The sequence below is a fragment of the Lactuca serriola genome, chromosome 8 (genome assembly GCF_051521515.1).
Source record: "Lactuca serriola cultivar US96UC23 chromosome 8, Lser_US96UC23_V15, whole genome shotgun sequence".
Taxonomy (NCBI): Eukaryota; Viridiplantae; Streptophyta; class Magnoliopsida; order Asterales; family Asteraceae; genus Lactuca; species Lactuca serriola.
Genome location: NC_136415.1, coordinates 337,820,110 through 337,837,832, shown reverse-complemented (window position 1 = coordinate 337,837,832; position 17,723 = coordinate 337,820,110). Strand labels below are relative to the sequence as shown.

At 33.1% G+C, this 17,723-nt stretch overlaps 2 protein-coding genes and 1 long non-coding RNA gene across 3 annotated transcripts; 2 read left to right on the top strand and 1 right to left on the bottom strand.

The window, feature by feature from the left end:
• Positions 1 to 1,534: 1,534 nt before the first annotated feature.
• On the bottom strand, positions 1,535 to 2,809 carry LOC145071439 (uncharacterized). The gene is made up of 3 exons (XR_013690464.1): positions 2,653 to 2,809; positions 2,382 to 2,450; positions 1,535 to 1,645 (listed from the first exon to the last, which is right to left on the bottom strand). It is a non-coding gene; the product is annotated as an uncharacterized LOC145071439 (long non-coding RNA).
• Positions 2,810 to 5,558: 2,749 nt separating this feature from the next.
• LOC145068301 (uncharacterized) lies at positions 5,559 to 9,295 on the top strand. The gene is made up of 5 exons (XM_079015249.1): positions 5,559 to 6,096; positions 8,596 to 8,721; positions 8,805 to 8,895; positions 8,972 to 9,093; positions 9,213 to 9,295. The coding sequence occupies exons 1-5, from the start codon at positions 5,559 to 5,561 to the stop codon at positions 9,293 to 9,295; spliced, it is 960 nt and encodes a 319-aa protein (XP_078871375.1).
• Positions 9,296 to 14,560: 5,265 nt separating this feature from the next.
• LOC145068300 (uncharacterized) lies at positions 14,561 to 16,309 on the top strand. Its single transcript, XM_079015248.1, has 6 exons — positions 14,561 to 14,797; positions 14,883 to 15,017; positions 15,498 to 15,538; positions 15,613 to 16,033; positions 16,154 to 16,248; positions 16,303 to 16,309. The coding sequence occupies exons 1-6, from the start codon at positions 14,561 to 14,563 to the stop codon at positions 16,307 to 16,309; spliced, it is 936 nt and encodes a 311-aa protein (XP_078871374.1).
• The last annotated feature ends 1,414 nt before the right edge of the window (positions 16,310 to 17,723 follow it).

The following is a 17,723-nucleotide window of genomic DNA, read 5'->3' as shown; positions in this document are numbered from 1 at the left end:
CCCACACTTGTAACAAGTCACTTCTTCATTGCACTTCCCACCATGCTTCTTCTTGCATCTATCACACCATCTTGCTTCACCTCCATCTGCTCCTCCAAGTTTTGAGAATTTTCTTTCCTTGTTCGACCTCGAAGATCCCTCAAACTTTCGCTTCTCTCCTGCCTTATCTTTTTCTAGACCCTTTTCTCTTATCTGGGCCTCTACGTTCTTAGCTGCCCTAACAGCTGCTTTCAAGGTAGTTGCCATTTTGACCATTGGGCCAAAGTCAGTGGGCAGTCCGTTAGCAAACCTATCAATCTTGGAGAGTTCAGTAGGCACCAAGTAGGGGAATAGCTTCATCCTCTCGGTGAATGCGGTGGCATACTCATCAACACTCATCTTCCCTTTCTTCAGGTTCTGAAACTCGTTGTTTAGGTCTATCAGATCTACCTCTGAGCAGTACTGCATTTTCAACTGTTCCAAAAACTCTTCCCACGACATCCTTAAGGCTTCTCCTCGTGGCATCGTATCTGCCAATAGCTTCCACCAGCTCAAGACTCCAGTTTTCAGTTGTCTTACAGCGAAGACAGTCTTCTGTTTCTCGTTACAGCTGCAGCTCTCAAACACCATCTCCATCTCAGAGATCCAATCCATAATCTCAACCGGCTTCGGGCTTCCTGAGAGACTTGGGGGTTTCGCACCCAAGAAATTCTTGTACATCAGCCCATCCTTGTTGTTTCTCCCTTCTGGGCCATCCCTTTGCTCACCTTGAGTCCCAACTTGACTCACTTGGCGGCTGTAGTTCCCTTCCTCAGATTGCTTGGGAATCAGTTCGGGTTGCTCAATGGGCATAGTAGGTCCGTCCGTATTCAACATCCGTCTCATTTCTTCCCTTTGTTCAGCCAACATAGCCCGAATCATGGATTGAACTCCAGCCATGGTGACTGGCTCAGGCGCAACTTCTTCTACAACAGGTATTTGCTGAACCACTGGGGGTTGGTTCCTGTTCCCATTTGCGTTTACGTTTCCGCTACGGGTCCTTACCATCTCGATCTATACACCGAATAAGGTGAATTTAGACCTTTACTTGACGTTTAAATCATCCTTATCACTCCGAAACGTTTACGTGCTAGTTCTAATACCGTAGTCGTACGTTTAGAATCCTAAACACATAAGGTTTCCAGATCCGGTCGGCAACAAACCATAGATCCGAACAATTAACAACATATCATGCACAAAGCATTTAGCACATAAAAGCATTTTAGGCACAATTCCTAAAATAAGCTAGTGCTCACACCTCACAATCATCGCTTAGCATTCTAAGTTTAAGTCTAGAAATAAATCCATATTCCTAGTTCGCTTAAACTAATGCTCTGATACCAACTGTGACATCCCCAAAATCACGGCCAGAAAAGACCGATTTTGTTTATGCTTTATGAAAATCAGAGTACTTCGTTTTATAAAAAGGTTGCGGAATGTGTTCCCAGAAAAACATGGTAAATACGTTATTAAAACATTTTTGAGGAAACGTATTTATTTCATTTTAAAAAGTTTGGGATGTCATCGTTAATACCGAAACATAAGCATAAACAGAACTTACAATGATTTACACTAGTGATCTACATCTCTTTAAATCTCTCAGTGTAATGTCACTTCACTTCGTCACCTGTGATATACATAAACTGAGTGGGTCAGGTTGGGAAACCTGGTGAGTACATAGGGTTTTCAACCCACAATAATATAATTGTTATGTTTAATCATCAAACAATTAAACCCATTACCCATCCCCGTTATCTTCTTTACTCTTAAGGATTTAACCTAAGAGTCGTCTATCCTGCATTCGTTTATTCTGAAGTCCCTTACTTCCAGGGTTATAGGACTGGCACTAAATCCATAGCTGCCAATGTTCGTTCATAAAGCACTAATTCCATAGCTGCTATAGTCTATTCATCGGGTACTAAATCCATAGCTACCAGTCTTTATCTAATAGGTACTAAGTCCATAGCTACCAATGTTCAACAGGTACTAAATCCTTAGCTACCAGCGTCTAACTAATAGGTACTAAGTCCATAGCTACCAATTCCCAACAGGCACTAAATCCATAGCTACCAACGTCTAAAAGGTACTAAGTCCATAGCTACCGGTGTTCGTCTCATAGGCACTAAGTCTATAGCTGCCAATATATACTCACGTCATCTTCTATCTCTCATCATTCATCTACCCATCTCATACCCAACATATTCGTATATATAAAATACGTATACAGTTTAAATCCTTTAAAACATGTATAAAACGTTCATCCAACATAGACAACAAGTATTCAGATAATGTGCACACATAGCACGTAGTTTATATAAAATACTTCATATCTATGTGTAAGATGAAAGGGACTATGCACTCACCTGAAAGGTGGTGAGTCGGCACTCGGACAGCACTTCGTTACTCTTAAAACAATTATCCCTTGACGAAACCTAGTATCATTACCACTAGAGTTTAGTCTAACGCTTGACGAGACTAATTTAATAGTCTAGCTATTATTACTATTATATAAGCGTTAAATAACACTCAATATAACTCATAATAATAGCCTAAATAATTATTTTAAGGTCCTAACAATGTTACTATAATTAAATAAAATCTATAGTAAATATACTATAGGCGTAGCTCACTTACAGCGGGTTTTTATTAAAAACCGGGCTTCGCTGGAGCAGCGTTTCCGAGCCGAAAGCTTTTCTTCTCGGAGCCGTCGGGCGCTCCGGGGCTTTCTTCTCGTGATAGGGAGGTTCCCTAGACTTGGGAGGGGTTTAGGGAGGTTAGAGAGAAGTTAGAGAGAGAAAGAAAGGCTTATGGTGTGAAGAAAATATGAGGAGTTCACCCTTGTATTTATAGGAAGTGTATAGTAAAGTAGTCTCCAAGCTTCGTCCATAACTTTTGCATACGAGCTCCGTTTTTGTCTGTCTTTTTACTGTTGAGTTCCTATTAATGAGATCTTCAACTTTCATTTAGACCTCGTTGGCTAATTCTCATTCTATCTCGGATTTACAAAACTATATCAAATTCGCCGCGCTTGAAAAGTAGGGACTAAGCTTCGTCCATAACTTTCGCATACGAGCTCCATTTTTGTCTGTCTTTTTACCGTTGAGTTCCTATTAATGAGATCTTCAACTCTCATTTAGACCTCGTTGGCTAATTCTCATTCTATCTCGTATTTACAAAACTGTATCAAATTCGCCGCGCTCGAAAAGTAGGGACTAAGCTTCGTCCATAACTTTTGCATACGAGCTCTATTATTGACGTTCTTTATATCCACGCATTGGTATTTACGAGTACTACAACTTTCATTTAGATCCCGTCGGCTAAAAATCGACCGATCTAAAATTCAGATTTCGGGTTGTGCACTGCTATGCTAAATCTTAGAAAAATCATAACTTCCTCATACGAAGTCAGATTTGGGCGTTCTTTTTATCGATGTTCTTAGTTTAACATATTCTACGACTTTCGTTTAGATCGCTAAGGCTAAATCTCGCTCTATCGTAAATTCACTATTTACGCTTCCCGGTATCGTGCCAGTTCCGTCGCGAAACTTCAACGGGTCATAACTTCTTCGTTATAACTCGGTTTTCGGCGTTCTTTATATGTACGAAAACCTTGTAACATACTCTAAAACTTGGTTAAGATTATTTATTCTAAATAATCTTTTGTCGAAAAGTCGTTTTCGACCCCTATTGCCTCTAATTTGACTAGCCCAGATTTGCGGGCGTTAGACCACCTTATAGACCGGCTTTATGAATGAGGCCTACTAACGGTAAGACTAGCATTTTAATTTTACTTATATATTTATTAAGATTTTAATAATATATTAGTATAGGGTTGAATTTTAAACTTGTAAAACTCTAGGGGTTGAAATTTAAATTCTTCTAAATTAAACAATTAATCACAAAATTCAAATTTCAAAAACTTCGGGATAGAAATTGAACTTTTTCAAACAATAGGGATCAAATAACAAATAATTCAAATTAAGAAATTAATTTCATAATTATCTATATTTGACCTAATCCAATTTTAGTCATTAGATAATTATCAAATAATCTTAAATAGTCCAATATTTATCATATAAATAATCAATATTTAAAGGATTTGAAATTATCTATATTTATGTCAAGGATAATCATTAAATTAAGTTAAAATTCGAATTTTTACATAATAAAACGATTTAGATATCAATCCAAGACAAAACAACAACAAAATCCTGAATTATCCTCTGTCTGAAGCTCGGACTCGCCGAGTCCAAATACTGACTCGCCGAGTTGGGTCGACAGAGGGCAAGAAAAACGATTTTCAGCAAGTAAAACAGTTAAGCATCATATTCAATTGAAACCAATCATAGCTCTGATACCACTGTTGGGTTTTGGACATAAGAACTTTACCTATGTGCACATACAACCCTATATCTTAGATCTAGGTTTGACTAATTGAACATGCAGCATATCTAAGACTTTCATGGCTAGATCTATTGTAAACTAACAATTAAAACATATGAAACAGATCTAGAATGATACCTTGAGTTACTTGCTTGAAAACCTTCTTCTTCTTGGAGCTTAGAGTCACAAATGTCACTCCTCTAATGGCTTACAAACACCAACTAGCAAGAAGATGATTTGAGAGAGATAAGGAAGAGGGAAATCGGCTCTAGGGTTACTCCAATCACAAGGATGCCAATTTCCTCAACCCTATGGGTCTATTTATATTGTGAGCTCCTAGGGTTTCACCCTAAAACCCTAATTGGATAACTTAGCCTCAAAGCAATCCAAATCCTTTCCTAGATAAGGCCTTGGACAATTTCTAGGTGATCCATATTCCTAAAATCGTCCAACCCTATATCCATAAGGGTTATCAGCTCAAATACAACTTTCAAACATTTGACAGTTGATACCCCTTTATTCAATTAATCTCTTTAAGTCACCAAATTAATTCCTAATTAATTTATGACTTATATTAATCAAATAATATTATTATTCTTTTAACATATTATTCCTATAATACATTAATAATAATATCTCTTCTCTCTAAATCACCCTATCAAGTTGCTATGGTAAAGGCAACCCAAAAGGACCATGCACAACCGGATCAAGTACTTACCAAATATAGTTACAGCCTTAGACACTAATCCAACAAAATCTACCCGATACTATCGTTAAACGAGGCTTTTGGTCGTACCCGATTTAGTTGTTTTAACCCGACTTAGCTGAAACTAAATATTTTATAAATAATAATTTGGGATGTTTTCATGTGTTTCTAACGGTTTTGGATACTCACGAGGTCATAATGAAAGTCCCACTTTAATTAATTTAAATCGAAAGTTAACGGAAAATTTGAAATACGAACGGTTTTACTAACGGAAATGGAATATCGTGATAGAATAAATTTCGGGTTGTCGCAGTAAGGTAGATGTACTTGGTGGAGATTTTAGGCAGACACATCCAGTTGTTCGTAAGGGTACTAAAGCACAAATTATTGATGCTTGTTTGACTAATTCTTAATTATGGGCATCTCTTTGTCAATTACATTTAAAAGAGAACATGCGTGCACGACTTGATCTAACTTTTACAGATTTTCTTCTTACTGTTGGCAATGGAGTTGAATGTTTAACAGACGATTACATGGTTAATCTGCCATCATCAATGCTAATTGAGACTTCCCACAATATGCCCGGACTAAATGCACTTATAGATTTTGTTTATCCAACTATTAATGTTAATGCTGAGAATTTTCCTTTTGCTTCTAATCGTGTTGTTTTAACCACCAAAAATTTGTTTGTTGATGAAATTAATGATATTTTAATAAATAAATTTCTAGGTACTGAGACTGAGTATATTAGTTTTGATGAAACTGCTGATCCAAATGATCAGGCTCAATATGAAGACCTTTTGCACTCTTTGACTCCAAATGGTATGCCACCTCATAAACTCATTTTAAAGTATAATTCGCCTATTATTTTGTTAAGAAATATGAATCCATTTGAAGGATTGTGTAATGATACTAGGCTTTTTTGCAAAGACTTTCAAAGAAACGTAATACGTGCAGAGATAAGTTATGGACAATTTGCTGGAAAAAGAAGTTTTTATTCATAGAATTCCAATGCAACCACCAAGAGGTGAACAATATACTGTTGCATTTATCAAGTTTCAATTCCCAATTAGATTATGCTTTGCGATGACTATAAACAAGGCCCAGGGCCAAACTTTAGACTTTGTTGGTGTTTATTTGAAGGAGCCTGTCTTTTCACATGGACAACTTTATGTTGCACTTCCACGTGCAACAAAATTTGAAAATATAAAAAATTTCATAAAAGATTGCTTTTCTTCTTCTTGCAACAATAAAATTAAAAAACATTGTCTACCGGGACGTTTTACAACGAGCTCAACATTGTTACATGTAAACTTCCATTATTGTAAATTTTATTTTCTTTTCGGTTTACTTTCAATTTAGTTTTTCACTTTTACACTTGTTCTTTCTTTGCAGGTGACCAATTACAAATATCGTTGAACCATCACAATCATCATCTCTTATCTTGATTGACAGAAGCACATTGTTACTTTTGTACCAAACAGCAAAACAGTTATAGGAAAGTTACAACTTCTTCCAAACAACTAAAAATCGAAAGTTGTAGTAAGTACCTTTTTTTTCATCTACATTTTTAAACAGTTGCATGTGAAAACAATCGCACAACAGATGATAGATGTGCAAGAGACAATTCTAAAGAATATCCTTATCTTTTTTGCAGGGCACATCAGACAAATAAGAGCTTGCCTACACATGGCTACGTCATCAATTCATTACTTGAGAACTCAAAACATATACCTTATACGTAATATTATTTTATTGGCTATTACATACCAAAATCAGAAAGACATTATTTAAATTTAAGAAAAACTTAAACTAACTTTATCAATGTCTTTTTATTTGAAAGGGACAATAAATAAAGGTTGTTGAAGTAAGGTTTAAATCCAAATGTGCAATTTATTTACACACATTTTGTAAATATAATAGGAAGTTACTTGCATTTCTTTACCGATATTTAGTTAAACTGGTATGGTTACTTGTTTCAGGTTCAATCGGTTTAACCGGTTCGACCGTCGGGTCAACCGGTTTCTATAAATTTTATTTTTTTATTTTTTTTATTTTTTTGTAATATTTTCCTACATATACATGCCTACATATCGTCCAAAAATTCAAACCTTAAAAAAAAAAAAAAAAACAAGTTGTCTATTCCGACCGGTTCAAACCGATTTAAAAAATCATGTAAAAACATGTTTCAAATTTTTAATCATTATGCCAATTATTGTAATAACTTGCTTCGATTTTTTAATCATTATGCTAATGTAGCAACAATTTTACTATTTTTTTTTTCAAAATTTAACAAAGTAACGTGATTGTTGGCAAACAGTAAATATCTACAACTTTCAAAATAATATTATCTTTACAAGTTCTTCAGTCGCACCAAATATAATAAAATACCTTATTATTTTTCCGATGGAAACAAATATATGTTACTTTTAAACGCCCGGACATACACTTTTATATTATTAATAATTAAAATTAATTCTCCGACCTTGCAGTTTTAAAAACATTTTATTTTTAAGAAAAAATGGCATCTTTAATGTATGCCTTATATATTATTTAGATAAGTTTGATGTGTAGTATTTAAAAATACCGCAAATGTAGATAATTACCAATAAGTTCTATTTTTTGAAGATAATTGCGATTTTTAATCATCTTTGTATTAACGCCACGACATACATCAAATTTCAAAGTCATGCCACGTTAGTTACCTTTCATTATCCGCCTGATTAGACTCCTATATTATGGATAACATTGTCGCATAATAATTCAAAATATCATAGACACAAAGATTTAATAGTTTCCAATTCATTTTAAATTTTTTTACAAGCATAATAGTTAAACAGTCATCAGTCATTCATTGATCTACTAACCCCTTGTTTTAATGCCACGTTTTTACCATCTATTGTTAAGAAATGACACCTTTATTCCACCTTGGTATAGTGACATCATCTTTAATTCTAACTTTAACACGTAGTTGTTTTTTACCCTATATATATAACATTAGATGTTAGTATTTATTTCATACAAACACCATCATGTCTGCATCTTCAGGTTTGTTTTTTATGATATCACTTGCTTTTTATTTGGTTTCACATTGATTAAAAGTTATGATTTATTGATAATCTTTATATATTTATGCTATTATATATTATACTGAAATAAGCAATATTTATTGTTCACAGTTAAAGCTAAAATGGATAGACGTATATTCCCAATAATGGAAATCGACCAAACACATGGAAAACATTAGACTGCCACTATTCAGATCTTAGAATGTCATCATGTACAACATATGACCAAAGAAGATAGCCAATACATGCAAGACAATTATGATGATGGATCAGGATGGAACGACAGTGACAGAGCTCATTTTTAGTGATTATTTAGGTCACTACGCAACTATCTTCAGCCAATATCACAAGTATAACATCTCTGGCGCTATTGTTATACAAAATGATCCAAAGTTTTCTATTGGTTCCTATCCTTTTTCAGGGATTTTGACCAAAAGTACTCTTGTGGAAGAAATACCGGAACGTATTCCAACAACTATACCTTGGTTGTTGGAATTTACAAAATTCAGCAGACTATATGCCTATGCTGAATCAGAAAATCTGCAAAGTAAGTTTACGTCTAATATTTAATAAATTATCTTTCCGAGTAAATTATACTTACGCACTTCCTCATTAATTTTTCAATTGCAGACGTTAGGGGTATTGTCTTACAATGTTTACCAAGTCAGGAACATGGTGCTGACCTTGTAACAAGACGTGATATTATCATTATCAATGAAGAGTATGCAATATACCGTATTTTCAATTTTCAGTTTCACTTTGTTATTGAACTTTATATTTCCATACGTTTATTGTAGAAAAATACTGCTACATGTCACATTGTGGAAAGAATTTGATGAACACGAAGGGAGAATGTTGGAAGCCATCAGACAACCACCACTGATCTTTGGTTTAAGACTAAAAGTCACAACCTTCAACTGTAAGCAACATTTTTTAATATATATCATATATACCTATATATATGGTATATATGCAAGCCCCTCTTTATCTATTTTTATATAAGTTTACAATGTTTAAAATTGAGACTTGATGTTATAGATATTTCCCTTACTACGAGACCAAACACTACATTCATGATCAATCCACCTGTTTCTGAGGACTTACAATTACGAAAGTGGTAAACATTTATATACATAAATACTTTTCAATTTTTAATATAAGTATATAATTTCCATACTTTCATATGTGTTGAGATTTTAGTGTCATTATGTCATTTTAAGTAAATGGAACTAACATGTGAGCTAAGGGGCTTCATGATTTGTACTCTAATACATGTACAGGGTTGTGCGGAGTGCACACATGTATAAGATCGAGTCAGAAGCCGGTTCGACGAATAGTCGGGGGTCCGGGGGCAGCGTCCCTTTGGCGGGGTCTAGGGGCAGCGCACCTAGTGGGGTCCAAGGGGCAGAGCACCTGGCTGGGGTCCCGCTGATTATGGTAAAACTAACGAAACTCATGGAAATCTCAATTTGTTGGGGTCCCATTGATTATGGTAAAACCTCACCGAATTTTACATGTGGGAACATAATGGAAATCTCAATTTCTTAAGGGTGATTATGGTAAAACTAATGAAACTTGTTAGTTTTGGTAACCCTAATCCGGATTAATATTACTTGCTTCCAAAGCATCTAATGATAGCCCAACCCTAATGGAACCCTAATCGTGTTTAATATATAAACAACTCCTCCTTTCCAGAAGTGGGTTACGTTCTTTAGCTCTGGTTTTTCATCACACATTCACAGAACCCTTTAACATATTGGCTTACGTTTTCTGTGCCTAGAAACGTAAGTGTCCACTTGGATTATCCTAGGCTGAATTTCTTGTAACCCAGACATAGGGTAGAAATATCAGTTCGGAAAGTGATATCACGATCCAAGTTGGTATCCAGATCTCCACCACAAACCCTAAATTTCCCAACAATATGTGTGCTTATATATTACTAATGAATAGGTACCTGGACAACAGAACTGAAATTAATGAGTTACTTCGTATGGAAAACCATAAAAATATTGAACTGTTACTCCCATGTCCTCCGGATGATGTTATACTTTCCATTGGGGTCGTGCCTGCTTCTTCAAACATTGTAACTTACTACACTTAAATGCATAGTTTACTGTTATATTGGACAAAAGGTATATGTAAATGTTGTACTTGCAAAGTAACTTCATCTTTAAAAACAGTTCAAGACCGGTTGGATTAAAGGGAGACTTGGACTTTCTGCAAAAGGAAGAAGATTCTAGTACACTGGATGTTCGAATTGTCATAAAGCTTTAGAAGCCGACACCACATGGGTTATCATGTGTCCTTCGTGTAAAGTTGTATCAGACATCGAGGCAATGTAAATTCACTTTCCTTACTATTTCTCATAGTTATTAATATAAATCTATTTCTCATACAAGCACCTTAATTTTAGGATACGGGCAACTGTTACAATTACTGATGAAAGTGGAAGTATTGAAGCCATGCTAACTACACCCCACATAGAAAATTTTTTACTTTTCAATCCGGAAGAAGTGAAAACCAATGAAGAAATTGCAATTATAACTAGCTATTATCTTCAAAATTGTAATAAGTATTTGCTATAAAGACATTGCATAACCATTATAACATGTGACAGGGTATCGACATTCACAATGACATTGCAGCTGCCTTGGAATTGTCAGAAGTTGTAGCCTTTGTTCGTTTGTATGTTATATGTTTCCGTGGAGTAAAATAAATGAAAGTTAGCATTGTAAAAGCATACAAAGGAGATGAAAACCCAAACCCAAATATTACAATCGTTTTACCCAACTCTCCATCACCTACTTTAAACAAACACCATGTCATTTCCGTTGGCAGCACAATATCAGCACCAACAACACATTTTCCAGATGTTACTTCAACTTGCTGCTCCAAAAGTGTAACCACACTACTTCCTACAAAGACAGAACACCATCCTGAAGCTCGTGATAAAAGGCCGAAAAAAAAAGATAAAATAGTTCATACTTTGGGACTGAATGGTTGGAGGTAGACTACATGAAAAATAGTTAAAGTTGGGTTTTAATGGTTAAAGACATGTTTTTTTGTAAGATAGTCAACAAGTTTTTTGGGTACTTAACAATGTAAATATTAAGTAACCGCAGTTAACGGCGTAGCATCTTTTGGTGTATATAGGCCGTTACTTTTGATAACAGCTTCTCATAGTCTGCGTTGTATGTAAATACAAGTTTCTAATAAACCAGTTACCTTATTATATGTATAAATGATTACCATACAAAATATTTTCTATAAGTATTAGTTATATACCATTTTCAATTTATATGCATTTTAAATGTACTTTTTATATTTTATGTGATTTTGTAAACAATATGCATATATACCTTTAACCAACTTCCAAACATCTAAATCAATAAAACTTAATTCATTTGAAACATGATAAGATAATATATTGCACATTGTTCTTAAAATTCCAAAATTACCCTTCATGGGCCGTGCTCAGCACGCACGGTCCTTAGAAATTCACTAGTATATATATATATATATATATATATATATATATATATATATATATATATATATATATATATATATATATATATAATGAATTTGTTTGATAACTTATAGCAAAATCAGCAATCTCAAACTCAAAATAAATAACGAAATACTAATAACAATCATAAATTAACAAAATCAACAAACTTAAATAATAAAAAATAGTTAGTACTTATATGGTATAGTCAATAAACAATTATATATTACTTTTTGCATTTAATTTCCTGCCAAAAACCAAGATTATCTACCCTTTCATTGACTTTGTATATATTTATGTATATGCCTTTCTCCATTTTGCCCTATAGAATTAATAAGCACTGATTCACTCATAAAGAAAAGAGATAGAGAGAATTCAGAGAAGAGGAGAAAATAAGAGAACCATACAGGGGAAGAAATCGTGAGGGGCACGTAGAGATAAACATAAATTAATTTCAAAACATCATATATATATATATATATATATATATATATATATATATATATATATATATATATATATATATATATATATATATATATATAGACACTGAGGATGGTAATTCCATACTGAAATCATCAACATAGCATCAGGTTCCTCCCTTTCTATTATGATTTTGTTAATGTTGTTGATTTCAACTCTAATTTGCATAAATTGGGCACTTTAAAGTTAATACCTGTGTTGTAGATTTCACTTGCTATCACATTTATATGGCATGCCTCGGCACTATGAATACATAGATAAATAATAAATTTGTGTGCACATGTATTGATATTTAATTGACTGGAATTGCAAAGAAGTGTAAACAAATTAAAAGTTACCACTTAGTTAACTTAAGAGGAACCTACCAAGCAACGTCTATCTTTCTTCACTTAGATTTTTTGCGTATGTTAATGGAGGATTAAACACATAGCTGCCTTTTTTTCCCTGATGTGTTGTCTCGTTGGGTTTTTGTTTGCATTAATGGTTGAATAAATGCAATAAATAGCAAAAGTAATCCCATAAATCAACGATAATTATTATTCAAAAATATTTTACCATCATCTGTTAAATTTTTTGTTTCATGATCTGTTAAGTTTTAAAATTAATATTTTATTTGGTGATAATTTTATATGTTTTTTTTCTTATGTCAAGTTAAAAAATCAATATACTTTTATGATAATCTTATTTGGTTTTGTTGTTTCTTGATATGATAAAGTTAAGAATTTAAATATGCTTTTCACTGATGATTGTGTTTCGTTTATGCAGAGTGAGACATGGAATAGTTTTTCCAACGCTACTTCTCTTTTTCCGATGCTACTCCCCATAGCTACAAACGAGACTAAAGACTTACCTAACGTTTTGTTCTTTTTTTGTATTATTAAAGTTTTTTGGTTCTTCTTCATATCCTTTTCTTTGTTGATTTGTAAGTCAAGGATCCATCAGACTTGTCTTGGTATCGGCCTAACTTTCATGATTCACGATTCTGGACTCCATATGTTTTTATCTATTTTATTAAATACAAGTTCTGATTTGTTAAAAAAAAACAGGGTCAGCAAAAATTACAATACGTGGGGTTTACTGATATGGTGATATTTATTTGTCCTATAAAATTTATTTAGATCAAACAATCCTTGATAAATAGATATACTATTGGAGTAAATTACATTTTTAGACAAAAGGTTCAAAACGGATGAACAAATGTTAGGTGATGCGGAATTGGTTTTGTATTTATATCTGATGCATAATTTGTGTTGTATTTATATCCATCAGAGTGCATCCAAGGACATCTTTGGTGAACTATGCTCAATGTTTTTAATATATAGTATTCACCTGATGTAATTTATTGAACTTGACTATGCTTTCATGTAATTCTACACCATTGGGGGAAAAAATATACACACAAAGTAAACTGAGGTCTATACTTTAATCGTTAAAAAAAAACCCAGATGCCTTTAATACAACATACAATTTAAGCATCACCCGAGTGATTATTTGTGTTCTACATGAGAAAAAAATTAATATAAAAAAGAAACAAGAGCACACCCCAAAGCCATAGAAATCTGATTGTTGACAAATGAGTCCTATAACCCTGTCAAAAGCACGGTCCAGAGCCATAAAACATGGTTTCATTTGGAAAACCGGATCATATAACTTTACAGCTAAAAGAGTCAGCTGTATCATCAGAAACTGGGTTGTTTAATTCACTCATATATCCCGGTTCTCATTTTAAACCGGGTTATATAACTCTCCCCTTTATAAGTCCCGGTTTTTCCATAATATGTCCCGTTTTTTTCATAAATCGAGTTATATATCGTGAGTCCTATTTGACGTTTTGTAGTAGTGGAAAATCATTATCGAGTTGAAGAATCTTCATGTCATTTGAATTCAAGTTATTATATCTAACTTGCATGTTCTTCCTAAATAGTGTTCAAAGTCCAAAATCATTACTTTATTACTTATAGTACCATATTGGTTCCTTTATTTGTGCTATTTTAAATTGTCAATCATATACTACATGGCTACATGGGTTTTAACCTAGTAAATCTATCACCTCATGACTACAAGTTGTACAAATATCCTCTATTTTAATTAATATTTTATCTAATTAAGGCCAGGTTAATAATGTGATTTTTTTTTCTGAGGAATTAATATATTTTTTTTCAGGAGATTCGTTTATTTATTAGAAACAAATCAAGACAGATGGATACAAATTATAAAAATATAGACTTCCCTTTGATATATACGGGTCTTACTTTTCAGAATATAAGCAATAGTTTGTAAGAAATCTGAGTTTTGAAAAGTAATATCTAATTATGGAAGTAAATATTTTCTAAAAAATGGTCGGTTGATTATATATAAAACAATAGAAAGTTATGAGTTTTGAGAATTCATAAGAATGGAGATTAAGGTGAGAGTCCCAAAGGGGTTTGTGTTAGAGAAAGCAGTTTGCAATCATGGTTTCTTTATGATGGCTCCAAACCGTTGGATGCCATCCACTAAAACCCTCGTCAGACCACTCCGCCTACCCGATCACCGTTCTGTTAGGGTCTCCATTTCCCAACCTTGTACCACTTTCCTCTCCATTAGCGCACCTGATGAACCAAGCTTATATTCTAATTCCAGAGTTATAAAGGTGTGTATAGTACTTACGTGAACATGTATGTTTAATTTATACATACATGTATATATATCTGTTTCTGATTATATGAGTTTTTTAGGATCAAGTAAAGAGGATGCTTAGGCTTTCTAATGCAGACGAGGAGCAACTGAAGAAGTTTCATGGACTACATAAGGATGCTGCCAAGAAAGGGTTTGGTCGTCTTTTCCGTAACCCATCTCTATTCGAAGATCTTGTAAAGTCTTTGCTCCTCTGCAGAGCCTCGTATGTACATGTCCTTCCTAACTCCGTACTTATAATACTATAAAAGTCCTACAGCTCCCTTCAAACAGTCCATCTTTTAAAGTTATTTGCAAACTCTAATTCTAATATTTAATTTCTCAACATATAATAGCGCTCTTTTTATTCATAAAAAATAATATATTCCAAAATTTATTAACATATGATCAGTATAATAATAATAATTTAATATCAGAGGAGATCGAGAATTATTGTTTTATTTCAGGCCATACTTAACGCTGGGTAATAGTATTCTTTTTCTTCCAATGGCATCTACTTTCATTAATTAATAATGTTATGAGTATATAGTTTTCTACTCTTTGTTATATACAAACGTAATATCATTTTCTTTGAGGTTTTTAATTTATTTTAATATATACTAGCTGTTAGTTTATATAAAAATGTTTTATAATTTTGTTTTTTTTGACCAAAACAGTTCCGTCCCTATGAACAGAAACTAAAAGGATTAAAGAAATCGTAATAATATAAATGTATGTCAAGGAAAAAGCAAAGCTGATGTCTTTTAATTAAACGAATTGATCTTTTTGTAGATTCAAAGAAAGTTTAGAACTGGCGGAAGGACTTTGTGTTCTCCAAAAACGGCTGAACATTGAAAAAGGAGTGGTGGATCCGGCGAAAAGAGGTAGAAAGAAACAATCATTTTGTGTTGAAGAGTCGTGGGGAAATTTCCCAAGCCCACAAGAAGTCGCCATTTTTAAGAACCCAATATTGTTGAACAAGAAGTGCAACTTGGGATATCGAGCTCAATACGTACATGAATTAGCTAAGAATATCACAGATGGTAAAATCAGGCTCATGGATTTGGAGAAGTTATGCGATGGAAATGAATTGTACCAAAAGTTGATGCCCCTTTCAGGGTTCGGTGACTTTGTTTCTAGCAATGCATTGATGTGCATGGGATTCTATGATGCTATTCCATGTGACTCTGAAACTGTAAGACTTATCAAACAGGTTTGTTTTATTGCTTCAAACAGAAATTAGGTTGACATTTCCATTTTCCATACGATTATATATAGCTAGCTTAGTGCCATTTAATATATCTATTTTCTAAGTAGTCATGATGAATATCAGGTCCACCAACGAGAAGATTGTGACAAGAAAAATATGAATGTAATGGCTATGGAGATATATGACAGATATGCGCCATTTCAGACCCTCGCCTACTGGTACCATTCTTGAAACTATATGTTTTAATTTGTGTGTTTAATTTGTTTTTCTAGCTTGTAGATTTGAGATGCGGTTGATGTAAACTAGGTCGGAGCTGGTGGACTACTATGAAAATAAAGTTGGGAAGCTGAACGAATTGGATAGATGTCTTTATAAAAACGTTGGTGGAAGTGCAATTGAGAAAACTTACATAACTAACGACACACACTTGGATTAGAATCAATGTAGATTTAGTCTTTGGTTCTGTGATTCTGTTTATTGGTAGAAAGCAACTATAAATTCTACAAGAAGAAATTAAACACCAACCAATGTTTAAGTTAAAGAAGCAACTAAACTTTTGTTTTCTAATCTATGCATTTTATTGTTAGTGAATTATAACTATTATATGATTTATTGCATGTACGTCATATTACTCTATAGGGCCCTAAGTAGAAGATGTTTCGTCAACCAATCGTGTCATTGATAATTCACTTGAATATATACATCACTAGGTGTAAAACCCATATACAAAGGTTAATTAAAAAAATTAAATATTAAAATGTAAACATTAAGTATTTTTTTAAATAAATTTTTAAAATAAAAAAACAAAAACGTATTAATTACAATTACTATCATATTTATTATATTTAATAATTTGCATATACAAGTATTATGTGATTTTTTAAATTTAAAAGATAGAAAAACCTAAAATTGACATGTGCATATTATTTAATTTCAAAAATATCATAAAATGATAAGTGTTAAAACTCATTAGAGATTGACATATGTTAAAATGAATCTTCATTTATTATAGTTGATATGATCTACAACCAAGACAAACATAAGGGCAATTTACACCAATAACCCAATATAACCCAAGTGTTCATCCCATTTGAGATAAAAAGATCTCTATTTTTAAAACAATAAATTCAATGGGCCCAAGTTTTATGATGAGAAAATACATGGTTTATGTTTCTGAAAAATAACCAAGTGAAATGAAAGATCAATGGAAAGAGTATCATCTTGAAGAGATAGGGTGTACTAAGTGACGGGTACTAGCTGTAGTTTCTTGTTTGACAAACAATATATTAATTCAGAAAACAATAAAGACTTACCGATCCAAGAAACCTTAGTTTGTATCAAGAAGCATGCTTCTGTCTTTGTTTTATTTACATCTGTTTATAGGTTCATTTATTTCCATGGTTTAGAATTATATACATATCTAATTACAATTGTAAAATGAATAGTATTGTTTCTACCTTTTTAATTTTTTCCACATAATTTTTTTTTATCTTTTTTGATTTATTTCCATGGTTTAGAATTATATAAAGACAAAATTGCAAAAACGGTCCCTGTGGTATTATTTTTTTGGGTTTCAGTCCAAACATCGATTTTTTTTGGATTTATAGTCATTTTGGCCTAGTTTGTACGTAGAATTGGTCCCCCGACTTAACTTCTGTTAAATTATTGTTGTTAACCCCCTCATTAGCCTCCC